Source organism: Takifugu flavidus, chromosome 5, assembly GCF_003711565.1.
Source record: "Takifugu flavidus isolate HTHZ2018 chromosome 5, ASM371156v2, whole genome shotgun sequence".
In the NCBI taxonomy this organism is placed as follows: Eukaryota; Metazoa; Chordata; class Actinopteri; order Tetraodontiformes; family Tetraodontidae; genus Takifugu; species Takifugu flavidus.
This window is the reverse complement of record NC_079524.1, coordinates 6181860-6203550: the sequence shown is the minus strand read 5'-3', so window position 1 is coordinate 6203550 and position 21691 is coordinate 6181860. Positions and strand designations below refer to the sequence as shown.

The 21691-nt window shown below is 46.1% G+C and overlaps 2 protein-coding genes across 2 annotated transcripts in view; one reads left to right on the top strand and one right to left on the bottom strand.

Annotated features, from left to right (window-relative positions):
- The window catches only part of foxn4 (forkhead box N4), a 6437-nt gene extending 1803 nt beyond the window's left edge, over positions 1 to 4634 (top strand). Inside the window, exons 3-10 of the mRNA XM_057032582.1 lie at positions 1511 to 1680; positions 1932 to 2044; positions 2134 to 2244; positions 2361 to 2488; positions 2568 to 2664; positions 2739 to 2946; positions 3030 to 3422; positions 3506 to 4634. Of these exons, the coding sequence (XP_056888562.1) occupies positions 1511 to 1680; positions 1932 to 2044; positions 2134 to 2244; positions 2361 to 2488; positions 2568 to 2664; positions 2739 to 2946; positions 3030 to 3422; positions 3506 to 3756 (1471 nt within the window). The 3' untranslated portion in view covers positions 3757 to 4634. The remainder of the gene's footprint in view (positions 1 to 1510; positions 1681 to 1931; positions 2045 to 2133; positions 2245 to 2360; positions 2489 to 2567; positions 2665 to 2738; positions 2947 to 3029; positions 3423 to 3505) is intronic.
- acacb (acetyl-CoA carboxylase beta) lies at positions 4344 to 21353 on the bottom strand. The gene is given in 55 exon segments (XM_057032458.1): positions 4344 to 5165; positions 5246 to 5382; positions 5470 to 5640; positions 5716 to 5870; positions 5958 to 6070; positions 6187 to 6364; positions 6444 to 6551; positions 6554 to 6578; positions 6668 to 6764; positions 6843 to 6939; positions 7007 to 7127; positions 7193 to 7336; positions 7511 to 7621; positions 7688 to 7808; positions 7932 to 8029; positions 8119 to 8388; positions 8460 to 8582; positions 8668 to 8823; positions 9033 to 9236; positions 9328 to 9483; positions 9601 to 9816; positions 9917 to 9958; positions 10075 to 10131; positions 10232 to 10339; positions 10425 to 10524; positions 10622 to 10762; positions 11374 to 11397; positions 11676 to 11794; positions 11869 to 11958; positions 12042 to 12155; positions 12250 to 12363; positions 12459 to 12583; positions 12668 to 12756; positions 12836 to 12936; positions 13226 to 13414; positions 13508 to 13654; positions 13729 to 13863; positions 13933 to 14083; positions 14181 to 14326; positions 14409 to 14490; positions 14559 to 14662; positions 14762 to 14912; positions 14993 to 15156; positions 15239 to 15400; positions 15471 to 15641; positions 15729 to 15938; positions 16188 to 16298; positions 16389 to 16498; positions 16581 to 16684; positions 16772 to 16848; positions 16930 to 17039; positions 17184 to 17322; positions 17423 to 17555; positions 19382 to 19898; positions 21251 to 21353. Coding segments are annotated over 54 exon segments (7245 nt in total). The 5' UTR covers positions 19879 to 19898; positions 21251 to 21353; the 3' UTR covers positions 4344 to 5038.
- Between the last annotated feature and the right edge of the window lie 338 nt (positions 21354 to 21691).

Here is a 21691-nt window from a genome sequence, read left to right as displayed (position 1 = left end):
GGGAAGACTTGGATGATACAGAGACACCAGCTCAACGTGTTTCGGATCAGTGCACAATTTGCCAAGCAGAGAGAGAGAGAGAGAGAGAGAGAGAGGAGGGAGGACACATTACTCAACTCATCGGTGTCTGCCAGGGTAGCTGAAATAAGGCAAGAAGAAGCCCAGTTAAAGCTTTTTATGTGCCATTTTACAGCACCTTAACACGTTACAAGATGGGCCGAATCTCAAACTGAGGGATGTTAATCCTCATAGTTGCAGTGAGGCGGCTTCTCAAGTCAGAACGGTTCAAGATTGTTCCTGTCGAGCAAGTGCTGCAGATCACCTGCCGCCACGTACCGAACGTGTGCCACTGGGGTGATGTCACTTCTCCAGAGGTCTGACCTTAAACCATGTTTGCACCCTCCAAAGCTGCAGGCTGATTTGAGGAAGACAGGGTGTGTGTATGTGTGTGTGTGTGTGTGTGTGTGGGGGGGGGGGCAGTGGAAAGGGACAGGGAAGCAGATGGTATCCTATTTGCCCCTCTTATGTGAGGGCTGTCATTCCGGCAGATTAATGCAAGGGTCGCGTAAAGAAAAGAGACGACAGAGACAATCAAGGAAGGGTCTGGCGAAGACAATAGAGCCACGTGCCACTGGGCAGATTTGTCATTCGGGACACAATAGGTGATCATTTTTCAATAGACAGGGCCAACTGCTGCAGGCAACATGTGCTGCCGTCCCATGTTTCAAATGATCTTGCGCGTTGTTTACTTATGATTCAGCCAATGGTTAAGGCAGGAGCCTGGTCACCTGACACAGGGTTGATTTTTTTATTAGGAGATGGGGGTGGGCGGGGGGGGTGCGGGGGGTACTGGTACACCGTCCACAGACACACAAAGTAACTGAATGGCATGTGTTGTCATGGCGACCCCAATTACTAAACCTTTGCACAGAAAGAGAGCGCGTGTACAGAGGAGAGTGGAGAGGATTCAAGAGGATTCCACCCTCTTCTCTCTGTCTCTTCGAGGCTCACCAGGTAACAGATTTGAAGCTGATTGGTACTGGGGGAGCGCCAAAACTGGTTTTCAAATTGCTGAACAAACAACCAGACATTTCATTCAAATTGAATACGCGTTTGAATTTGCGAGAGACTGTGTTTCCTGCCGTTATTGTTGACATTAGCACAAAAGCAGAAATCTCTGATCCACAAAAACAAGCCAAAGCAACAAGAGCCTCATCAATGAACGCTTGTTTAACCGTCCGACTGTTGATTAAAATGGCCCCCGCTAACTAACACTGGCAGTTAATCTCCTTAGGTTAAATCCTGGGCTGACACTCGGCACCTTTCATCTGTTTCCCCACATTTGTTCTCAGCGCAGTGCTGTTGACTTCTGAAGGGCAAAATCCCTCATCAAGTGTTAAGATTTGAATTCTGGTTTGCTTGTGTCTGAGTCAAGAGCCGTGATAACCCCCCCAAAACCACCTCCTCCTCCTCCTCCTCCTCCTCCTCCTCTCTCATTTCCCCCCTGAAGGCTTCTGACCACAGACCCCTCCCAGCTGAGGGAGGAGGACCTCCCTGGGGACCTGCAGTCTCTGTCCTGGCTCACCTCTGTTGATGTGCCCCGTCTGCAGCAGATGGCTGATAGCCGAGGAGGCCACGGCAACGGGCCTTCCCAGGGCAGCTTACTTGAGCAGCAGACAGGTGAGGCGGCGGCGGCGCGACATTCAAAAGCCACATCGCCTCTCTGATTGGTCAGATCACAAGTGCTGATGACAGTTAAATAGAGACAACGAGCAATGACAGGTTTTTACCTGTCGATGATGTCAAAACCACCAAGCACAACTTTGATTAATTATATCACAGCTATAAACCATGACATTGAAATTCCATGAGATGAATAAAATCTGAAGAACTTTGCTTGATTTAACAACATTGCCCGTCTGGTCTCACAGCTCAGCTGAGCAGCATGAGCATGTCGGCGGGTCAGGGCTCCATGCTCCACCTGCAGGGCAACATGCAGCACAGCCCTCTGGGAATCAGCATCATCAACACCCACAGTGGGAGTGTGAGTCTTCAACAAGACAGCAGGGAGGAGATCAGTTCCGCAGCAATCTTTGGCCTGTCTGACTGTCAAATATCATTGAATCTTCCCAGATGTCTCCCTTCTCCATGAACGGGCTGCCCTCCCCGGGGTACCAGTGTCCCACCACCGTCTTCCAGCCGACACCCCAGCAGGTGTACTCGCTAACCCAAACAGGACAACAGGTACAGGAAGCGCCCGCAATGACCGTAACACATTACGTAACGCTTGCATTGGTTTTTAAAGACCAGGAACTATAAGCTGTCAGGAACTAATGTTCCATGCGTCTCCTCGCTCTCAGTGTGCAGCTGGTGGGATTTACAACAGCGTCTCCTTCAACAACCAAAGTTTATTCACACAACCTCGCCTGGCTCCACAAGAACAAGATCTGCAGCCTAAGACTTTCCCCAAGCCAATCTATTCGTACAGGTCAGGCCATCAGATATTGATAAGTGGAACAATGGGAATCTTTGGAATCACATTCACAGGAATATTTCTTTTATTTCAGCTGTTTGATCGCCATGGCCCTGAAGAACAGCAAAACTGGCAGCCTCCCTGTCAGTGAGATCTATAGCTTTATGAAGGAACATTTTCCTTATTTCAAGGTATAAATGGAACATTTTAGGGTAGAAAATGACTGCAATTGTAAACAAATTAAACACCGCTCCTCTGTCTGCAGACGGCGCCCGATGGGTGGAAGAACTCGGTCAGACACAACCTGTCCTTGAACAAATGCTTCGAGAAGGTGGAGAACAAGACGAGCAGCTCATCGCGTAAAGGCTGTCTGTGGGCGCTGAACCCTGCCAAGATCGACAAGATGGAGGAAGAGATGCAGAAGTGGAAACGAAAGGACCTCCCGGCCATCCGCCGCAGCATGGCTAACCCTGGTCAGGAAGTGGTCCCATGTGAATCACGCACAGTCCCACCCCCAGATGTGAACTTCAACACATATTTGCCTGTTTCTCTACAGATGAGCTGGACAAACTGATCACAGACCGCCCGGAGAGCTGCAGGCGCAAAGCTTTGGACCCCGGTATAACTCGGCTGCCCGTCTGTCCCACCGGCCTCCCGCTGCCCCTCCCAGCGCAGGTGCAGCCTCCGCCCATCGTCACGCTGTCCCTGCCCTGTTTGCCCATGCACCAGCACCACCAGCTCCAGGCCCAGCTCCAGGCACAGGCCCGTCTGGGGCCCATGTCCCCCGCCCCTGCTCAGACCCCTCCTCTCCACACAGTTCCGGACCTTTGCCACAGCCCCCTCACCCAGCAGCCCAGCAAGCCACCGGATGACTTCTACAGCGTGCACGGTGACACGCACACAGAGGTGGACGCACTGGACCCCAGCATCATGGACTTTGCTCTTCAGGGTAAATAAATAATCTCCTAAAGTCTTACTGGTCCTTCGGTTGTATTGACTGAGTGACATTAACATCTGTCTTGCTCTGATCAGGTAATCTGTGGGAGGAAATGAAAGACGACAGCTTTAACCTGGATGCTTTAGGCACCCTCAGTAACTCACCTCTCCGACTATCAGACTGTGACTTGGGAGGCGCCACCCTCCCTCCCATCTCCACTGGAGCGAGCATGCCACTGTCAGATGTGCACGTGACTGGCCTCTACGCCTCCTACCCCTCCCAGGAGCCCCTGTCCTCCCAGTACATGGTCACGCCAAGCAACAGCAAGCCCATCGCCCCATTGTAAAGCAGCTGAACGGCCTCTGACGGGGCCAGGCCGAGGCATGCAGCTGTGGAAGGATGGCGTCTGAGGTCAAGGTCTGAATTTTCTTCGTGCACGACTGAGAGAACAAATCACAGTCAGCTCGGACCTACTTGTGGAAGGAAGTTCAAGGCACACGCGGCCCACCAAAAACTGATATTCGAGAACTGGAAATACAGAAAATGGCTGTAAAAATGTGTTTGAAATATCTGCGACGCAAGACTGCAACGATGTATGTTTACAGTAGCATCCGCCTGTTCGTCCAGAGTTTGAAAGCCCCATCATACTGTAGCTCCTCTCTTTTCTGTTGTAATTGTGCTAGACGTTATTGCTGTGCTCTATTATTTATATTTATGAAAAGGCAGCTGGAGATGGAGACGGCTCCCCCGGCCTTTTGCTGTACGCTGTATAGTTGAATGTTTCGAAAATGCTACGACCACAGAAAAGCTTTGACTGTATTTACCCACATCGTGCCAGGTCTCGATTTTACATGATTAAAATCTTCTAAAGTCATCTGCAAACGATCCTCATTAACACCACGTGCTAATGGTAAATGGGTAAATAAAAGAAGCTTCTTTTGCCAAAATTCTCAGATATTTATTAAACAGCCATTTAAAGACAGGACGGTTTTTGTATTTGGTATAAACATTGGATTTTAGACCTCTTTCAGTGGTTTTTTCTAACCTGAGAGTTAATATTTCTTGAGTCTCGGGCTTTATCAAAGATACCAACAAAAACAGATGAAGCTTTTAAGCCTATAGTGTCATCCTTAAATCTCGTCACTCTCTCCTGCCATTGTCTCAACAGACTGTATAGTCAATCGACACACACACTCCATTTATGGTACATGGCAACATCTGGCTCAGAAAAGCTGTCTGAGCTACATTCTATGATTAAATCCATGGCTTGAAATGGCTTTGACATCTAGCACCCAAAAGAAGTCGTGCACTTGCATTGAGGCAACCCAAACACTGATAGACCTTTAGTACAAACGCCCCCTGTGAAGGAGGTGTTATGGCCAAAGTTTGAGCAGCAGAATGTTCCTGGACTTCCTAAACAGCAGAAATCATTGACAAGTTATTGACAGGCCCTTTGGGTCCACACTGGAGCGGATTATGACGTCAGTGAATGAAAAGTAGTGGTGATGAATGGAAGGGCACTTTGTGCATGTTTTCCAGCGTTACACATTCAAATCTCTTGGCCTATCAGGCCGAACATGATGGGAAAAAGAGTTCAATACATAACAACCCTGACGGTGTCCCTGAGTTTAACTGTTGCTGGTGTTGTCCATAGTTGTGAGAAGGTGCAAGAGCTTGGCCCTCTGGGATGGAGTGATGTTCTGGCTCATATGTATGATGCAGTCCATGGTTATGTCAGGATTCTCCTGCACGAGGCTACAACAAGGAAAACAATAAAACAACTAAATCTTTCAACACCGGTTGATTCGATACAGTAGAATGATGATGTTGCGCACCTGCGGATTAGCTTCAAAGTGTTTTCTCTTTTCAGATACTTCATGTTCTCTCGGATTGCAGAAGGAGCACCATCCTCTTTGGACATATGCTTCTCGAGCCACTCAACTACTGCTTGGTTATTATCCCAGAGGTAGGCCTAGAAGGTAAAAAAAAAATCCTTTAAAGCTTGGCTATTATTATTATTATTAAAGTATTACATTACCTTCGGAGCATTTTCAGATACCTTAACTGTTCCCTCGGTCTCAACAAACCAGCGGCGCAGCATGGACTGCACGTGTCCATCACTGAGGTCCTTGTTTGCCTGCAGGATCTCACACTTCACCACCTCCTCCAACAGGAGGCGACGGAGACGCCAGTAGAAGAAGGACCGCACATTCTTCCAATCCAAAATATCCTGTTTGGAGTAAAGCTCTAAATGAACCATGCAGCGAGCGCAGGGATGTGTTGGTGTGTTGGACAGCTCACTCACAGTGATGACGCCCTTCTCCTGCATCCTGCCTGGAGTGTCGTGAAGCTCGACAAACTGCACTGCCACCTGGTGGTAGATTGGCAACAGGAACTCCTCCCGTGCTTTCAGCTTGGACTCCAGCTCTCTGCACTCTTTGTCAGGCAGATCTGGGGAAGCTAATAAAAGCATCAAAGCTTTAACATCATACTGTTATAAATGCAGAAAATTGCAAATCATACTCTGGGGTAAAATTCTAAATTTACCAAGCTGTTCAGCAAGACCAGCATAGACTGAGTCGAGCCTTCTCATAGTCTTCAGTAGATCCTTTCTCCTGTATTTGATCTCCACCGTTCCTTCAGCCTCCAGCACACCACCTCTGCATAAAGAAGGCAACGCAGCAAAAATAGTGTTGCGGAAGATTGATGACAAATGGCAAAACTTTGCTGAGGACTCTCCAGAAAAAACCCACAAAAGGATCATCTGTTAAGTTACCTGCTCTCCCTGTCGGCATAGAGCTCCATACACAGAGGGTTAATAGTGGGATCAATCACGACCCAGGAACCTCCTCTCAGTTCTGCATGCGGGGGGATGTAAACCAGCACCGGCTGACGGAAAGTGCGAAGGGCATCCACGATGTAGGCCCCAAACTTTAATATCTGGTCATACATATCTGTGAGGAAAATAACAAAAAGATGATGATTCCTCTTTACGCTCCAACACTGGCAACACACACGCTGGGCAAAGTCGACCTTTCATTCCACCAGAAAAGCCCCTCCAGTTGGCAAAAACCATCAGGGGCAGATGCTCGCGGCTGAAGTCAGAAATGGCCTGAGAGGTTTTAAAGGCTGAATCTGGAACCACACCTGACCGGCCTGCTGCAGGACCTGATCGGAACACACACAACCACAAGAGCCAGATAAAGCACTGTTGCGCCATGATTTTATATGTTGGACACACCGTTAGCTGTACTCACTCTAGATTCTGAATCCAGGTTTGCTGGATCTGCTGGCACTGTTAACTCAACTGTGCGGGTTTCAACAGCAATCACACCAAGAGGAATTCCTCCTAACCTGTTTCATTCAGCACCCTCGATCATTTTACAGTTAGGGTCTATGTTCGGGTACGTGTGTGTGGCTGAACAGACTCACCGTGCTCTGCCTACCACCACTGTCTGAGCCCAGGAGCTCATGATCTCCATGAAAGAGCCGTGATCAAAGAAACCGCTTTGCCAGGCGCCTCTTACCGCTGGGCACACAACAAAGACCTTAAAAAGAGTCACTGCCTAAATGTAAAACATTCTGACTTCACTCACTGGGGTGAGGTCTCCCTGCCAGCATCCAGCGGGGGTCATATGGAGCTTTTGTAGGAATAAATTCTATCTCTCTGTCCACGGGATCTGTGGTCGGTATAACGGGAACAGGGCACTGCTTGTTCTGCAAGAAGAAAAGAAATTGATCAAGAATTAGTATGATTCAATAAAGCAACGATTCTCACGAACCTTCGGCATGTAGGAGAGCCACTGGAGGATGGTGAAGACGCCCTCAAAGTCATCTGGCACTGTGGTGTGTGTGACTCCATTATTGTGCATGATTTGGATCCCTCCCAACTGGTTGTTGGAAGTATAAACTTCTCGGCCCAAAACCTGCCCAGAAACACATATAACTTCATAAAACGGGAGACTTTTTGGATTTTATGTCACATCCTTTGACCGCTTCTGAACATTCAGCCTATGTTTTCCCCTTTGTCCCCAGTACATTCAGTAAACGAGGTTGAGATTTAATGGCGTAAACCATTGAAACAGAGGGAAACTACACACCTTGTTAAGGGCACCTGCTCCAGTCAAGATAATGTGAGAGTTCTCCACCTGAATCACTCTCTGTCCCAGTCGGACCAGATAGGCTCCAATTCCAATAGCTCGACACGTAACCTGAGGAGGGGAAAAGGTCACCTGACTGCACACAGGCTCTTCTCATTCTGAGGTCCAGGTTCTCACCATGCTAATTGTGATGATCTCCTCATAGGCCTGAGACGACTCTCCAGCAATGGTTCCAGAACCTCGCAGGTTCTCAACCCCGAGACCGTCGTCCTTCCCGATAACATCAGTGATGATGTACCTGAGGGGGACGAGAGCTGATCTAGTATCCCACAAATCACTAAAAGGGTCTAGGTTTTGAATGCTTTTCAAATAGAACCTAAAATATTTCCACTGCGTTCACGGATCCACTGGTGTAACGTACCTGGACTCTCCATCTTCCTCTACATGTTGACAGTGCACAGCGTTGGTTGAGCTGATGCGTGTGTAGTCTTGTGGCGTGAGGTAAAGGTACTTGAAACCCTACAGAGAACCAGAAATGACTTAAAATGGAAAGAACACAAGCACAGCTACGGAATTTTCCACACAAATGTTATTATTGCTGAGGTCACCTTGTAGGGATCCCTGGGATCGATCCAGGCCACCTGGAACATGTGTTTGATCTCCTCAGCTAGGCCAATGCGAGCTCCGCTGTTAGCAGCTATGTAAATACGGGGAATCCCCTCGGCTCGAGCTAACGCCGAAGCCTTGAGGAAAAGTTCATCCTCTTGAGGTCCAAATGAGCCAATCATGTGAGTGATGTCATTACAGATAACAATGATGTCCCGGCCCTCTGGGTACTCCGGGGTCTTCATCTTCATTCTGAAGGCAACCATTCCTACCTGATGAATGACACCACGCATCAGTATTCTAACAGTCTGCAATGACATGAAAGAACTAGAAGGTGTCCTACATCGTTATCTCCTGGCAGGCGGTTCATCTGCACCAGACATCCTTGAGGGTCCAGGACCAGCTCAGTGCACATCAAAACATCTTTAGGGTGTCCGTTCCCTGGACCCCACAGCTTAAACAGTGCCTAATGCTCAGAAACATTCTTAATGATTATCAAGTCAGACATCTTCAAACCCACAAAAAGAAATGCTTGTAATGCAGAGACCCACCTGTCTGAACATCTCAGGGAAATCATAGACATATGTAGTGCCTAGAGTTTGAGCCTGGAAGCGTTTGGCCTGCAGCAGGTCTTTGGTCACATAGGGGGCGTTGATCAGCATGCCATGCAGAGGGCCCTGCTTATTTCCATAGGAGTGGAACATGATCTAAGAGGGTAAAAAATGAGCTGATGTTGAGTGTACATAGGTGCATTCTACACAACCAAGTGAGAATAATAAGGATACAACGTCAGGGCAGCATTTGTGTTCATTACACTACGTGCACCAAACCACAGCTTTGGACCACTTCAGCATACGTGTTACATGACACTAAGCGCATTACCAGTAACAAGTATATAAACAAGATAAACCCCCACCTGGCCTGAACTGGTGTTGGTGACCTCCTCATAGATGCTGATGTCCAAGTAATAGCCCGACTCATTAGTGAGAAAGAGCCGGACGGGAATGGCCTTCCCGGTTGGTGTCAGACGGATGTTGATCTTCAGTTCGGCCTGCAGGACCCGGAGCTTCCAGAGACGGCTGCCGTAGCGCATCACCATGGAGCGAACCGACTGCTCGATCTGAAAGCAGGGGGGAAAGTAGCAGCCGCTCAGTAAAACAGCTACTCTGTGCTCTTTGTGATGAAGTCCGGCAGGAACACTCAACACTGACTTTAGAAGGGTCCATAATGACAGTTGGCACAAAGTTGAGGAAGATGTGGTTGCAGTCTGTGCGGACACTTGTGTTGCTAAAGGCCACCTCCAACTCATCCATGGCCTCCAAAAGAAGACGTTCGCCCTCATTTTGAAGGTACTCAAAGGAGGCTTCCTGGTAGTGTAGAAAGAAACCTTAATTTCTGACAGCAATGTCAATGACACATCATTATCATCAGGAAGGCACAAATATGGATCTATATATATATATATATATCTATATATATCTGACCTTTGTGATGAGATCCGAGTGTCGAATAATGGCACGTATGAAGAAACGGTAGTCCGTGACCTCAGCCCCCTGCTGCACGCGGGCTGCACCGAGGTAGAGGTGCATCTTGTGGTTTTCACAGGGAACGGCCGTCAAGTCAAAGTTCTTCATGCGGTTTAACTCCAACTGAAAGGCTAAAGCTGGCTCCAGGTTACGATAAATGCGGTCTTCCTGAAACTGAGAAACCACTCGTTTCATTAGTCTGCACGATATCAGCTCCAGGTTGAAAAAATATTCAACAGGTACAGGAGACATTTTGCTACAGAAGAGAACCTACCGCATCTCTAGCTCGGAATGTGAAGAACTTGGGAAACTCTCTCTGTGGGAATTACAAACCGAGCAATGTCAAAACCCAACAGCACGGCCAAAACACGAAAGCTGCAGTATTAGTCACGCAAAACAAGGCTTGCATGACGGATAAAATGAATGAATTACCTTTTGTGCAATTAAAAATGTTACTCTTCTGATTCCATACTCAAAGAGGACAGCTTTCTGTTCAGTTGGAAACATCAGAACAAGTTTTATGATGATAAAATTCAGCCACGTCTCCACAATAATTAGAGAAGCAGTAAAACTGGATAAGTCGGCTGACCTTTGACTGGGCGAAGGCAGTTAACGCTGTAACCAAGGCGTCGTCATCCTCCGTGTCTGCTGTTTTTATGGACACGTTAATGATGTGGATCGGGTTCTCCCTTTTGTTCTGTTGATGGCAGAGAGCTGAGACCTCAGAGATGGAGGTGACATCAGACAATTGACCAAAAGACTGACAAAATGACAGTGCTGACCTTGAAGTTCTCCTTATCGTAGAGACCAGAACACGAGTCGGAGAAGGACGCACTCTCCAACAGCGGTTCCGCAAAGCTGGAGAGGACCTCGTCAAAATTCCTGCAAAAGAAGCCCATCAACAAGCACCAGGTAACTTTGACCTGCATGTCTTTGTCATCCACAAAAGCAACAAAAACATCATTGATGGGACTGTGACCTTTTGAAGTCATCGAAACACTGGAAAGCCACCATGGCTCCCATGCGCTGGCACGGTGGTGACAGAGCTCCATCCAGGAAAAGCTCGCTGCTCTGCCGCCTCATTTCAAACTGGCCTGGCCCACTGACCGGGACGGGAATCCTAAAATTAAGAACAGAACAGACAGTCACAGCAATATCAGTGAGGACCAAGCGGGGAAAAAGAAAACAAGACCAAACAGCCAAAAGTCATAGATTTTCTTTTCGGCACAATTAAAGCAAGACTGAATGTTCTTCCTAATTAACAAGCGACCAATTATGAACACCCTCATATTCAATTATAATTGATCATCCTTCCTTGGGAATTTACATGGACTGAATTGAAGTGGGACGTGAATTGATGGTGTCCAAACTTCTGTTATTGTATAGAACTGACGGTTGCATATCAAGAATTGAAATCTCGGGGTGGACCATACAGCATCCCCTATTTAGTGGCAGGCAGGCAGCATTTTTCTCATTTATCTTTTTTGAGGAAATGAAAAAAGAACAAACATTGGATCCCTGTTTCGTATGTAAAAGCAAAAGGACACGGAGAAACTCATCTAAAAAGTGAATCTAAAAAGTGAATTGACAAGGACTTGTTAGAGGAGTCGTTGAATGGTTCCAGTTCCACAGGACAGGAGGAGGAAAAGCAACACGGTGCATTCAGCATGCATTGCTGTGAGAGAGACACACGATGGGTGGTTTGGCCGATTGGGGGGAGCTTTACTCTACCTGTTCAGAGTACGGCTGCTCCCTCTGAAATAAGATGATTGACAGGTGAATAACAGCAGTGGGGTGATCGAAAAAACCAAACACATCTACCTAAAAGCATTATAATTGGATTAAGGCACTTTCTATGAAACGATCCACATTCACATTAATGTCCGGTGGGTAACATCAGTCTGCATTCAAAGTTAGCCATTAGCTGTCACAGCAGATGTTTCTGGGTCACTGCACCACTGAGGACAACTAACATTTATTTATATAAATGCCAACAGTCTTTGCTGCGTGGTGTAGTGACAGAACCCTGTTACCTGTTTGGATGTGACGATGGCAGCATGAACTGGAAATCTACAGCGCACGTTCCATCTTGGAGCCGGTGGTGCTGAATGCTGTTCAGCTCATACGCGATGTAAGCTCGCCGCACGTACACCTGCGGGTCAAAGGGGGCGGGTCATCACTTATAAAGACTCTAAACGCTTCGAGACGATCTCTGAATGCTCAGACCTCCAAGGCAGCCATGCAGACCACTTGATTGACGTGATAGAAGAAGTTGGGCAAAACATCAAAAATGGAGGTTTCCGACAGAATTAGTTTCTGTGAAGAGAATATAAGGTTTCCGGATTGATTCACATCCCAACTGGTGGAAAATACATTTCAAAGTCTATTTTTCCACAAACCTTCAAGTTCTCTGGACAAAACTGGTGTCCGTACATGTCGATGGCGGACAGGAAGATGGATTCCACCTGATTGTGCCTCAGCTCGTAGGATGGTAAATGGGAAGCGATCAGCACCTGACAGATTCACAAATTGTATCGAGTTCGTGCATGTGAATAAATGAGACCTCAGTTGAACGGGGTTCAAGCGGTAGTCATGAGTAAAAGTTACCTGTCTGGCTCTTAAGGCCACCTTTGAGTTCTCCATCTTACTGAGCTGTGTGAGTTCATTCAGGATAGCCATCAGCTCGTCTGCTAGGGTCGGATCTCTACCACACAGTTGGTCCTACAGCAGTAGAGTCTATTAATCAATGTCACTGTTGGGAGGACATGATGCTGATGTAATATGCACAAGAGTGCGGAGGGGGAGGGATGACTTACTATGAGCATTGTGACTAAGATGTTCTTCTTGGACACCTGGGCATGGGAGAAGATGTACTCCAGGACCGGACTCATGTCAGGCTTGTACTGCTCTCTCAGGTTGATCACACATTTGTCATAGTGAGCTGAGTACAAGAGGAACAAGTTAGCCTCAGCAAATAACTTCAGTTATCACTGTGTTGTTGCCGCTCAGGTTTAGTCAGTGTCACCTTGCTGGAATTGTGTCTCGACTTGAAGATATCGTTTCAGCACATCCAGCACCACAGACTTCATGTACCCGCGGATTCCACTGCGGTACCTGAGACAACACAGACGCATTCAACAGCAATATTATTCTTTGTGCAGCTAATGACCATTTTGCAAGTGAATAAACGGACCTCTGCACAAGCTGAACAATACTCTGGGTGTTCATGAAGAACACCTCCCTGTCTGCCTTCCTCTGCAGGGTTGCTGCATGATAGTCCAGAATATTTGCAATCTACAACATGAAAGAACATCACATTCAGTTGTTATAACCTAATAATAACTACAAGACTTAGTACATGGTGTTGGGAAGGAAGAACGTTATATATACATAATAACTGATGATGACACATTTTTATAACTATAAAATTGCCACGCTATACCCTTATTGAACCCTTGTTTCGCTTTTATAAATTAATAAATTATATTAATATATCAACAATTTATATAACTGCATGTTTATTAGCGTGTATTTACACTAATAGGGTGATGATAAGCTTACTGTTGAAGCATTATTTCCTTACCTTTTGGCTCGGGAACTGGCAGAGGACAGAGGTTATGTTGCTGGCATACTGAGCCATGACTTTACGAATGTCTTTTTCCACGCTAGGAGGGATCCGACCGGCCACACTCGTCATGATCTCCTGGAGTTCCAACAGTGGCAGCGAGGGGTCCCTTAATGTCTTCATCAGGGTGGCCACCCACTGTTTGAGCTGCAGGCAGGACGGTGCACGTACAAGTGTGTAAGGAACATGAAAGGTGATATACGTGGGAGCGTCGTTGCGGACAGAAAGAATGCCGTGTACCTTGTTGTAGAAGTACGGTTCTTCCAGGCAGTATCCATCCATGACTTTAACCAAATTTTCCAACACACTGTGAAAAACCTGGTGCAACTTTTCCCCGATGATGGGCAACGGTTGCTGGGGTGGCAGCACAGCTGTGTTGAGTTTCACCTGCAACAGCGAAAGGTGCCGTTAAAATAAAATAATCAAATGAAAACGTTTGGATGTTCTCTTTTTATTTTTACTCTAAGGACACTGCTGGGATCATCCAGCTCCATGCGGGCCAAGATACAGCCAGACTTGAGAACAGCTCCAGGTCTTTTGACAAAGTGGACACATCCAGACTGCTGCACGTTCAGTGTCATCACCATCTTCATCACCTGGAACCACAACATGAAATAAACAGCACACTGCAAGAAATCAAGCAGGACAAGTGAAATCAATTTCACCTCAATCTCTGCATAGGTCTCTCCTGCACAGATGTGGGTTCCATCTTCCACCAAATACTGCAGCAGTTTGCCAGCAGAGGGAGACCTCAGCACCGTGGGGTCTTTCTCCTTCTCAAATATGCAAGTCTTGTTGCCGACAGTGATGCGGTAGCTGAGGAGTTTGAGCGATTCAAAGAAAGATTAGGGAAAGCAAAAAGAAAAACAAAACAATGGATGAATTGAGATAAACAGATGTTGAGTGCTCTTGCCTGTCCACCTCCTCTTTCATGTAGGTGGTGTGACTGCTGCCATCATAGGACAGGAGAAGACCGCCATCGCTCAGCCTGTGGACGTCTATCTCGATGTCGGAGCCATTCATAATGATGACGTATGTTGTTGGGGACTGACGAGCTACCTGCAGGACAAAAACCAGGATTAAAGTCAAGCCTAATAAAAGGAAAAGGCAAACTGCAAAATGATCAAAAAGAAAAGGATACCTTGAGGCAGTACTTGACACCATCATATATAAGATCAACATTGACAGAGTTGAGGAGGCTGGCGGCAGGTAGAACTTGCCCTCTAGAAAGAGGGTAGATAGTCTTAAAAGCCAACCTGTTTGAAAGAAAACAATGGATTTGTCAACTAACCGTTCCAGTGAGTGCAGGAAGTCGGACATGCTCTTCCTGAAGCTGGCATCAGCAACATGTAAAGCCCCACAGACAATACCCAGCATGGTGTCTGGTCTCTCCGCCTATAGGGAAGGAAGAAGGCTTGATTGATCCTTCAAAGAAAGTAAAGAGCGACTGAATGACCATGTAAGGATGGGGGGTGTTAGTCTTCATGCTCACACCTGCACTTTCTCTGCGATGAGGTGATCCAGCCAGCCGGTATCGATGTCGTTGTTCCTGAAGCTTTCCGTCTCCAGTAATTTAATGAGGTACTCAACCGTGGTCCTAAAGTCCCCTCTGATGGACAGTTCCTTCATTGCCACCACCATGTTCCTGATACCCACAGAAACGGGAACATTTATTCTTGCATCATTTCCACTAATGAAAGCTAAACAGATAAAAAACAATCTTACGAAATGGCCTCTTCACGGTTTTCGCCCCAGGAGAAACAGTGTCCAAACTGCGAGTCCGCAAACTCGTGAAGTCCACCAGTTGCTCCCACGCTGAAATAACCCCAGACGTTTTTACTGCTGCGGAAGTTCAGCTCTTGCACGGTGCCTGAACTGGGTTTGAAGCCCTGCGAGTGACAATCAAACAACACAGAAGAGTAACAACAGGCTACAGAAAAATGGATCAGTGCAAGTGGTATGAAGTGGTACCTCATCTGGGTTTTCACTGGTGATCCGAGCAGCTATGACATGTCCTCTCGGGCTTGGCATACAGTCTGGACTGTCAAAGTTAATGATGCTGTCACCCCAAGGTGCTTCTCCATAAAGCAAGCGGAGTTCCTTGATTCTATAAAGGGGGATGCCCATTGCAATCTATGGGGGATGGCAAACACTCTGTTGGAGCTGAGAACTTCCATTTTTGGTTCCACTGCCACACGTTTACCTGAAGTTGGGCGGCTGGAAGGTTTACATCAGCGACCATTTCAGTACAGGGATGTTCCACCTGCAGACGAGGATTCAGCTCCAGGAAATGGAACCTTCCATCTTCAGAGAAGAGGTATTCCACAGTACCTGCACTCACGTAGCCCACCATCTTAGCTAGTCGCACAGCAAACTGGGCAGAGGGAAGAGTGAGAAATGTTGAGCGTCAACAAGAGTTGACCGGAAGGGGACACAAACGCAGATAGAGGCCTGAACTGACCCTTTCCATCTGTTCAAAGGTGGACGGAGCTGCTATGGTAGCAGGAGCCTCCTCAATGATCTTCTGGTGCCTTCTCTGGATGGAGCAGTCTCGCCCGAACAGAGAGATGGCGTTTCCATATTCATCAGCAAGAATCTGAACCTCAAGGTGTCTCGCGTGCTGAGCCAGCTGCATGATGAAGATAGGTGAGCCAGGAACCTCTGTCTGAACCTGCATCCAAAAAACACTTAAGTTAGGCAACTAAAGTCACTTCCTAGCTTGTGTCTTTAAAGACACACACTCTCACTCTCTCACAAGCACACACACACACATGATAGAACATAGAGCACCACAGACCAAGAAGGAAAATCACTGATACTTTTCAACCTGTTTCCATAGATCTGTAAAACTAAATGTCAACAACACCCACAACAAGCATTGACTGATTCGGAAAAAGCGGCAACTTGTTATCAAACTAACCTGTCTAAAGAAACCTGGGAAATCCTCCGAAGATTCTACTTTCCGGATGCCCTTTCCACCTCCTCCTTCGGAAGCCTTGATGACCACTGGATAGCCAATTTCCTCAGCTCCCTGCCCAGAAACACCACAGACACACAGGGTTTAACAAACACCAATAGGTAGCCTTTTAACCATTAATATGATTTTTAGAAATTATCTTACTGCCAAGCCCTCGTCGACATCCTGCACACAGCCTTTGGAGTAGATCTCTGAAGGAACACTGATCATGATGCCCTGTGTCTGGTCCTCCTCGACCCAGTCCACCCTCAGCCCTGCAGCAGTGCAACATACAATATGAAAATAAAACCACCAGAATACACTTTAAGTGAGACATTGCAGGAAGCGAAGGGTCACCTGATCCACTCCACGGTAGAGTGGGAATGCCGGCAGTCTGAGCCACAATAGAGGAAGCTACCTTGTCCCCCAGAGCCCACATGGCTTTACTGGACGGCCCTAAGGTGAGAGAAAACTCAAACATGTAATACGACATAAAGCATAGAACAATAATGTTACATTCCTTGTTACTTTAAAGCAGTTTACCTAAGAACGAAATCCCTGCTTTGTTCAGCAGTTCAGGCAGTTTGGGGTTTTCTGATGCGTGGCCCCATCCAGCCCACACGGCCTGTTGACAGCGAAACACACATGTCATCTTCTGTCATATCTTTTGCATGTTATTAAACATGGAGAGGACGCTGATTAGCACCTGCACAGGGATTCTCTTAGCAATGTCCACTATCAGCTCTACGTTAGCATAGTTGTTATTGTTGGGTCCCCCGGGTACAGGAACATAATGGTCAGCCATTTTTATGTATTCTGTCAAGAAAACAAAGACAAACATCTCTAATTATGATAAATCTTCAGGGAAAGGCTTCCAAATCAGCCAGCGTGCAGACTGGATATAGTTGGTGATAACTGCAGGGTAATAAAGAATACGATAAGTGTTGAGTTCATGCTGACCTGCGTTGGCTTTCAGGTCTTCAGGGGTGACCATGACTACAAATCGGATGGTCCTTTCATTGCGGAACATCTCGTAGGCCCAGCGACGGATGGAGCGCATGCATTTGACCGCAGCTATGCCATTGTTGGCTATTAGTACCTATGACAGAAACAAGCAAGGCAGAAATCAGAAAACAATGCACTAATATTGTCCATAAAAAACATACAACTTGGAAGTCTAATAAGGAATTGACATTCACTTTCTCAATGACACGGGTACCCCCGAATCGGGTGACAAACTCAGCAGGGGAGGCCACGGTGAAGTCCCTCTGGAGGTCCATTTTTCTGTGTTCACGTCCTTTCTTCACCAAGTGGAGACCAGACATGCTGGGCCTGCAGTGGAGAGCTCGTGTTAACCTGGCTGCTACACAATGACAAGGCTGAATATTAGCTCCCCAAACGCCACGTCCCAACAGGGACAGCCCTCAGGCACTGTGTTTAAAAAAAGTTGTTTGATGTTGTGAGCAACCTACATTTAGTTTTTATAGAACCCTGAGACTGATTAAAAAACCATAAACACAAAGTTCAGTCTTGTCCCACAGACTGTCCCCATTGTCCACTAAAAGCTGACGAAATGATTCAGATTTCATTGAATGTACAGTGCGTTCACACATGCATGCCAGCAATGAACATCAATGAAATAAATAACCTTCAACAAACAATGAGGACACTGAGATGTTGCTACCAGGGTTTAAATTTAATTTTTTTTTTTTAAACACAAAAAACCCCACTTTTCTGCAAATCTTGGCAAGAAAAAAAGGCAGGCAAGCATACAAGCATGAGCAGATGTAATACATTCCATGACTATCGGCCATCTCATACCGTATTTATTCCCAAGTCTTGCTGCACATGCGTCTGGCCATGTGTGCATTCTGTCCCACATTAGTTATCGCTGAAAGCTGAATTGCAAAATGAGCTAATCTGTGAGATTGGAGTGTGTGTGTGTGTGTGTGTGTGTGTGTGTGCGCACATCCTGTACGAACTTTAAACTAAACATACTGGAGGCATTCTCTTATGGAACCTGTTTTAATGACCTCATCCAGACTTGTGTACGCTCCGTGCAGTTGTTGGAAGGCATGCGTAACAGAGTGGATGTGCTGCACCGACCAAAGTTCTGCACCACTTTTAAACCTCTGCTACATGTTCAACACTTTCTTTATATTGTCATGAAGTCCAGCCACACTTCCTGTTTTTGGAAATCTCCACGCTGAAATTGCTCTCGCTTCTACTTTGCTGCTGGGTTGTCAAATATTTCCCGTTGTTTTTGCTGCTGTAAGCGTGTGGAGTCCGTTCAAATGCTCATCGCTGCAGTATCAAGTTTCCAAAAAAAAAAAGAAAGTATTCGACAGATAAAACTTACCATCTGAGCGGTGGGAGTTAATCATTTCCGTACTATTCCCTCCATTATACAATATGCTTTATACTCCTTAGTTCCTTAGAAGGAAAATTTGGTTTGTGAAACGTGACCAAAACATGTATTCCTTTTAAGACCTGCCTCCATTTCTCCTCCCACAGCAAAATGATCAACAGTCCTCTGTGACTTCACACAAGCAGCTTCTCCCAATTACACACAGATCTAAGACCAAACAGGAAAATACGGATCCACTCCATTTGAAATCTGAACTGCAGATAGAAGATTCGAAGGTTTAGAATATTTCTTACCGTCCCTCTTCATCATTCTTCAGCGAAACAATCCAACAACCAAGCTGGCCACAGTCCGACTAAGCACGCCAACTTGCACAAGTATTTGAAAAAGCAACTATTACGAATATTAGAAAAGCAACTTTCCATGCAACATCCAGGTTAGCTACATAAACAAACCCTTTCTGCGCCGTCAACCTGCATCACTCGTCAGTTCTCAGAGTCATTTGGTTCGGACTCTTGTTCCAATAATAGAGTTTGAGTGTTTGGCATGCAACAGCGCTGCAGGTCAACACGATGCGGTGATAACACACAGCTTGTGGAGACAGGACGAGCAGAAGCGTAGCACAGGCACACGCTTTAGTTTATAAGCGCAGCGACATTTGGCAGATGATAAAAGAATGCCCCCGCCGTTAGAACCTCCAAAAAAGGCTTCCCACCTCGCCGTAATCACATGATTTACTGTTGAGACTCCGAACAGTTGACATTAAATTCACTTCAGGGCAAACGGGGCTTACTTAATGGTGGAGGAGCGGGACTGTGCCTGTGTACAGGTGGTCTGCTGGGGAGAGAGTGCGTTGGTCAGAGGCTGAGGCGCACCACTGGGGGGTTTGTCAGCCATGGGTTCGTCGTCTGAAGAGTTGTCCTCTGATGCTCCCAGGATGAACTTGAGGCGTTCCCTCATCTCAGGTCCTGAACTCGTCATGCGTGTGTTTGAAGTTCTGGCCGCAGAAGGCACCTGCAGAGCCTCAGTATCTACGGTTTTGACTTCAAGATCCCCAGACGTAGTCCCGATCTGAGGCCCGGGACCCTCCCTCTGTTCTGAGGTAGAAGGAACAGTCGACGGGGAATGTTCACCTGGAGGTGGAGACTGTGCAGTGGGTGAGACCTTGGCTGAAGGTGGAAAACCATCAGATTTGTCTTCTTCCACAGGCATCATCAATGATTTGGTGTTAATCCTCCAGAATAAGTATAATATCCATAGGATAAGTCCTAATAGTGCTAAAGGGAGCATTCATGGACATTCTCCTGAGGCTGCAACAACAGAACAAAAGAATAACTCACAAGCTAAATCTGTTAAAAAGCTATTTAAAGCGATGTCTTTTAAAACACTGCAAGGTAGCCCAAAAAGTTGAGGTTCAAGTTGAGGCACACACCAGGCCCCCTGCAGAAATAGGACAAAAGACATCTGCAAAGACTAAAATCCAGGGTCTTTGATCACAAAGGCTGTGATCAACTCAGCGTGACCTCTACCACAACTTTGTTTCATTACTAATAATCCTGCCTTCTATGTCTGCAACATTGCACTTTACATAACAACCTTGATTATCTGTAAAGTGTAACACTTGCAAGCTTCCTGCCCAAACTCAAAGTTGTGAATAAAATATATAAAAACCGTGTTGATCAATCAATCCAATAGTTAATCTCAGATCTGTTGACCAGCTCTCTCTCCACGCCCCTTTTATTTACATTTCATTATTTGAAAGACATCGCACTGCTGTCATGAACAACGGTTCATTATACAGTCATGCTCCCAATACTTTAAACTTTGAGTCCAATAAATGAAGATATGCAGTTTATTGTTCTATCAGAGCGTCAGTGCTTTCCAGCCAGTCAACAGCCTGTGACAACTGACACGAGAGCCAAATGTGGCTGCTTCATTTAGGTTAAAGGTCAATGCTGTGGGAATGGTGGGTGAGGACGACGCGCACAAATAGTGCATCTATGCAGAGCACACCTCAATAAAAACTTTAAAAGGAAACAAAAATTGCATGTATTCTGTAGAGAATAGTCGATGGCTTGTGTCAACCAGTCTGCATTTAAAATTATAGTTTGTGTGTGACAGAAGCATTAAGAGATGAGACAAGCGGGCAAATTTTAAATTTGTACACAAAGAACAGCCTGTTTTTAAAAAATCCTTATAAATTGATTATAAGGATTTGAATAAGAAAACTATTCAGCGTGTCGATTTTACGCATCACATATTTATTATTAGATTTTTTGGGGGGTTCAAGTTTTAATGACAGAACCCTTAAAAAACTTGAGGTGTTTTATCTCTCCACCCTCGCCTCGGGCGACTAAAGGAAAACTGGGTTCCTCCACTCAAAAAACTAAAAACTAAAAGATTTTTTTTTTAAATGTTCAGACAGTTAGCACACTGTTGAAACACTTTTACACTCGCAACATTTGAAGGACGATTACTCGCCCTTGTTGCTTCTAAACATGCTATCGAGCTAGCTGACAACCAAAACACCGCTTGTTTTTTTTTTTAAATGTCGAGGTAACTATTTTTGCACAGTAGATTCATCTCTATTAAGAAGTGAATTGCAATAGTCTTTAGTGTCGTAGGGTAAATGACAGTAGGAAGAAATGTGACAGCAACATACCACCACACCAGCCTCCCTCAGCCCCCAACATCGGTGCTGCTCTCTGGGATAGTAAACACGACATGCGGCTAGGGTGTGAGATAAGCCCCGCCCACGACGAAGATAACGACCCGAAGATCGTGTGTGGTCACGATGTTTAAACTGTAGAGCAAAGATGAACACAGCGAATAAGAAACCGATTTTTTTAACTTATCGTTAATATGTATGAGAACTATATGGCTTATCAACCCTAGCAAAAGCCCTTTTTTAAATAAATAGGCTAAACAGTGGACGCTGTAGCAGGTTGCGTAAAGATCCCTCACCACTCTTCGAAATATTAATGTCCTAAATGTGACTGTATTGTTTATTTTGATATCTATATTTGTTTGCACCTGGGGAGTTTAAAGATAACAGAAAAAACTTTCATTTGATAAGATTTGGTTTGTTTAGGATAGCCATTGC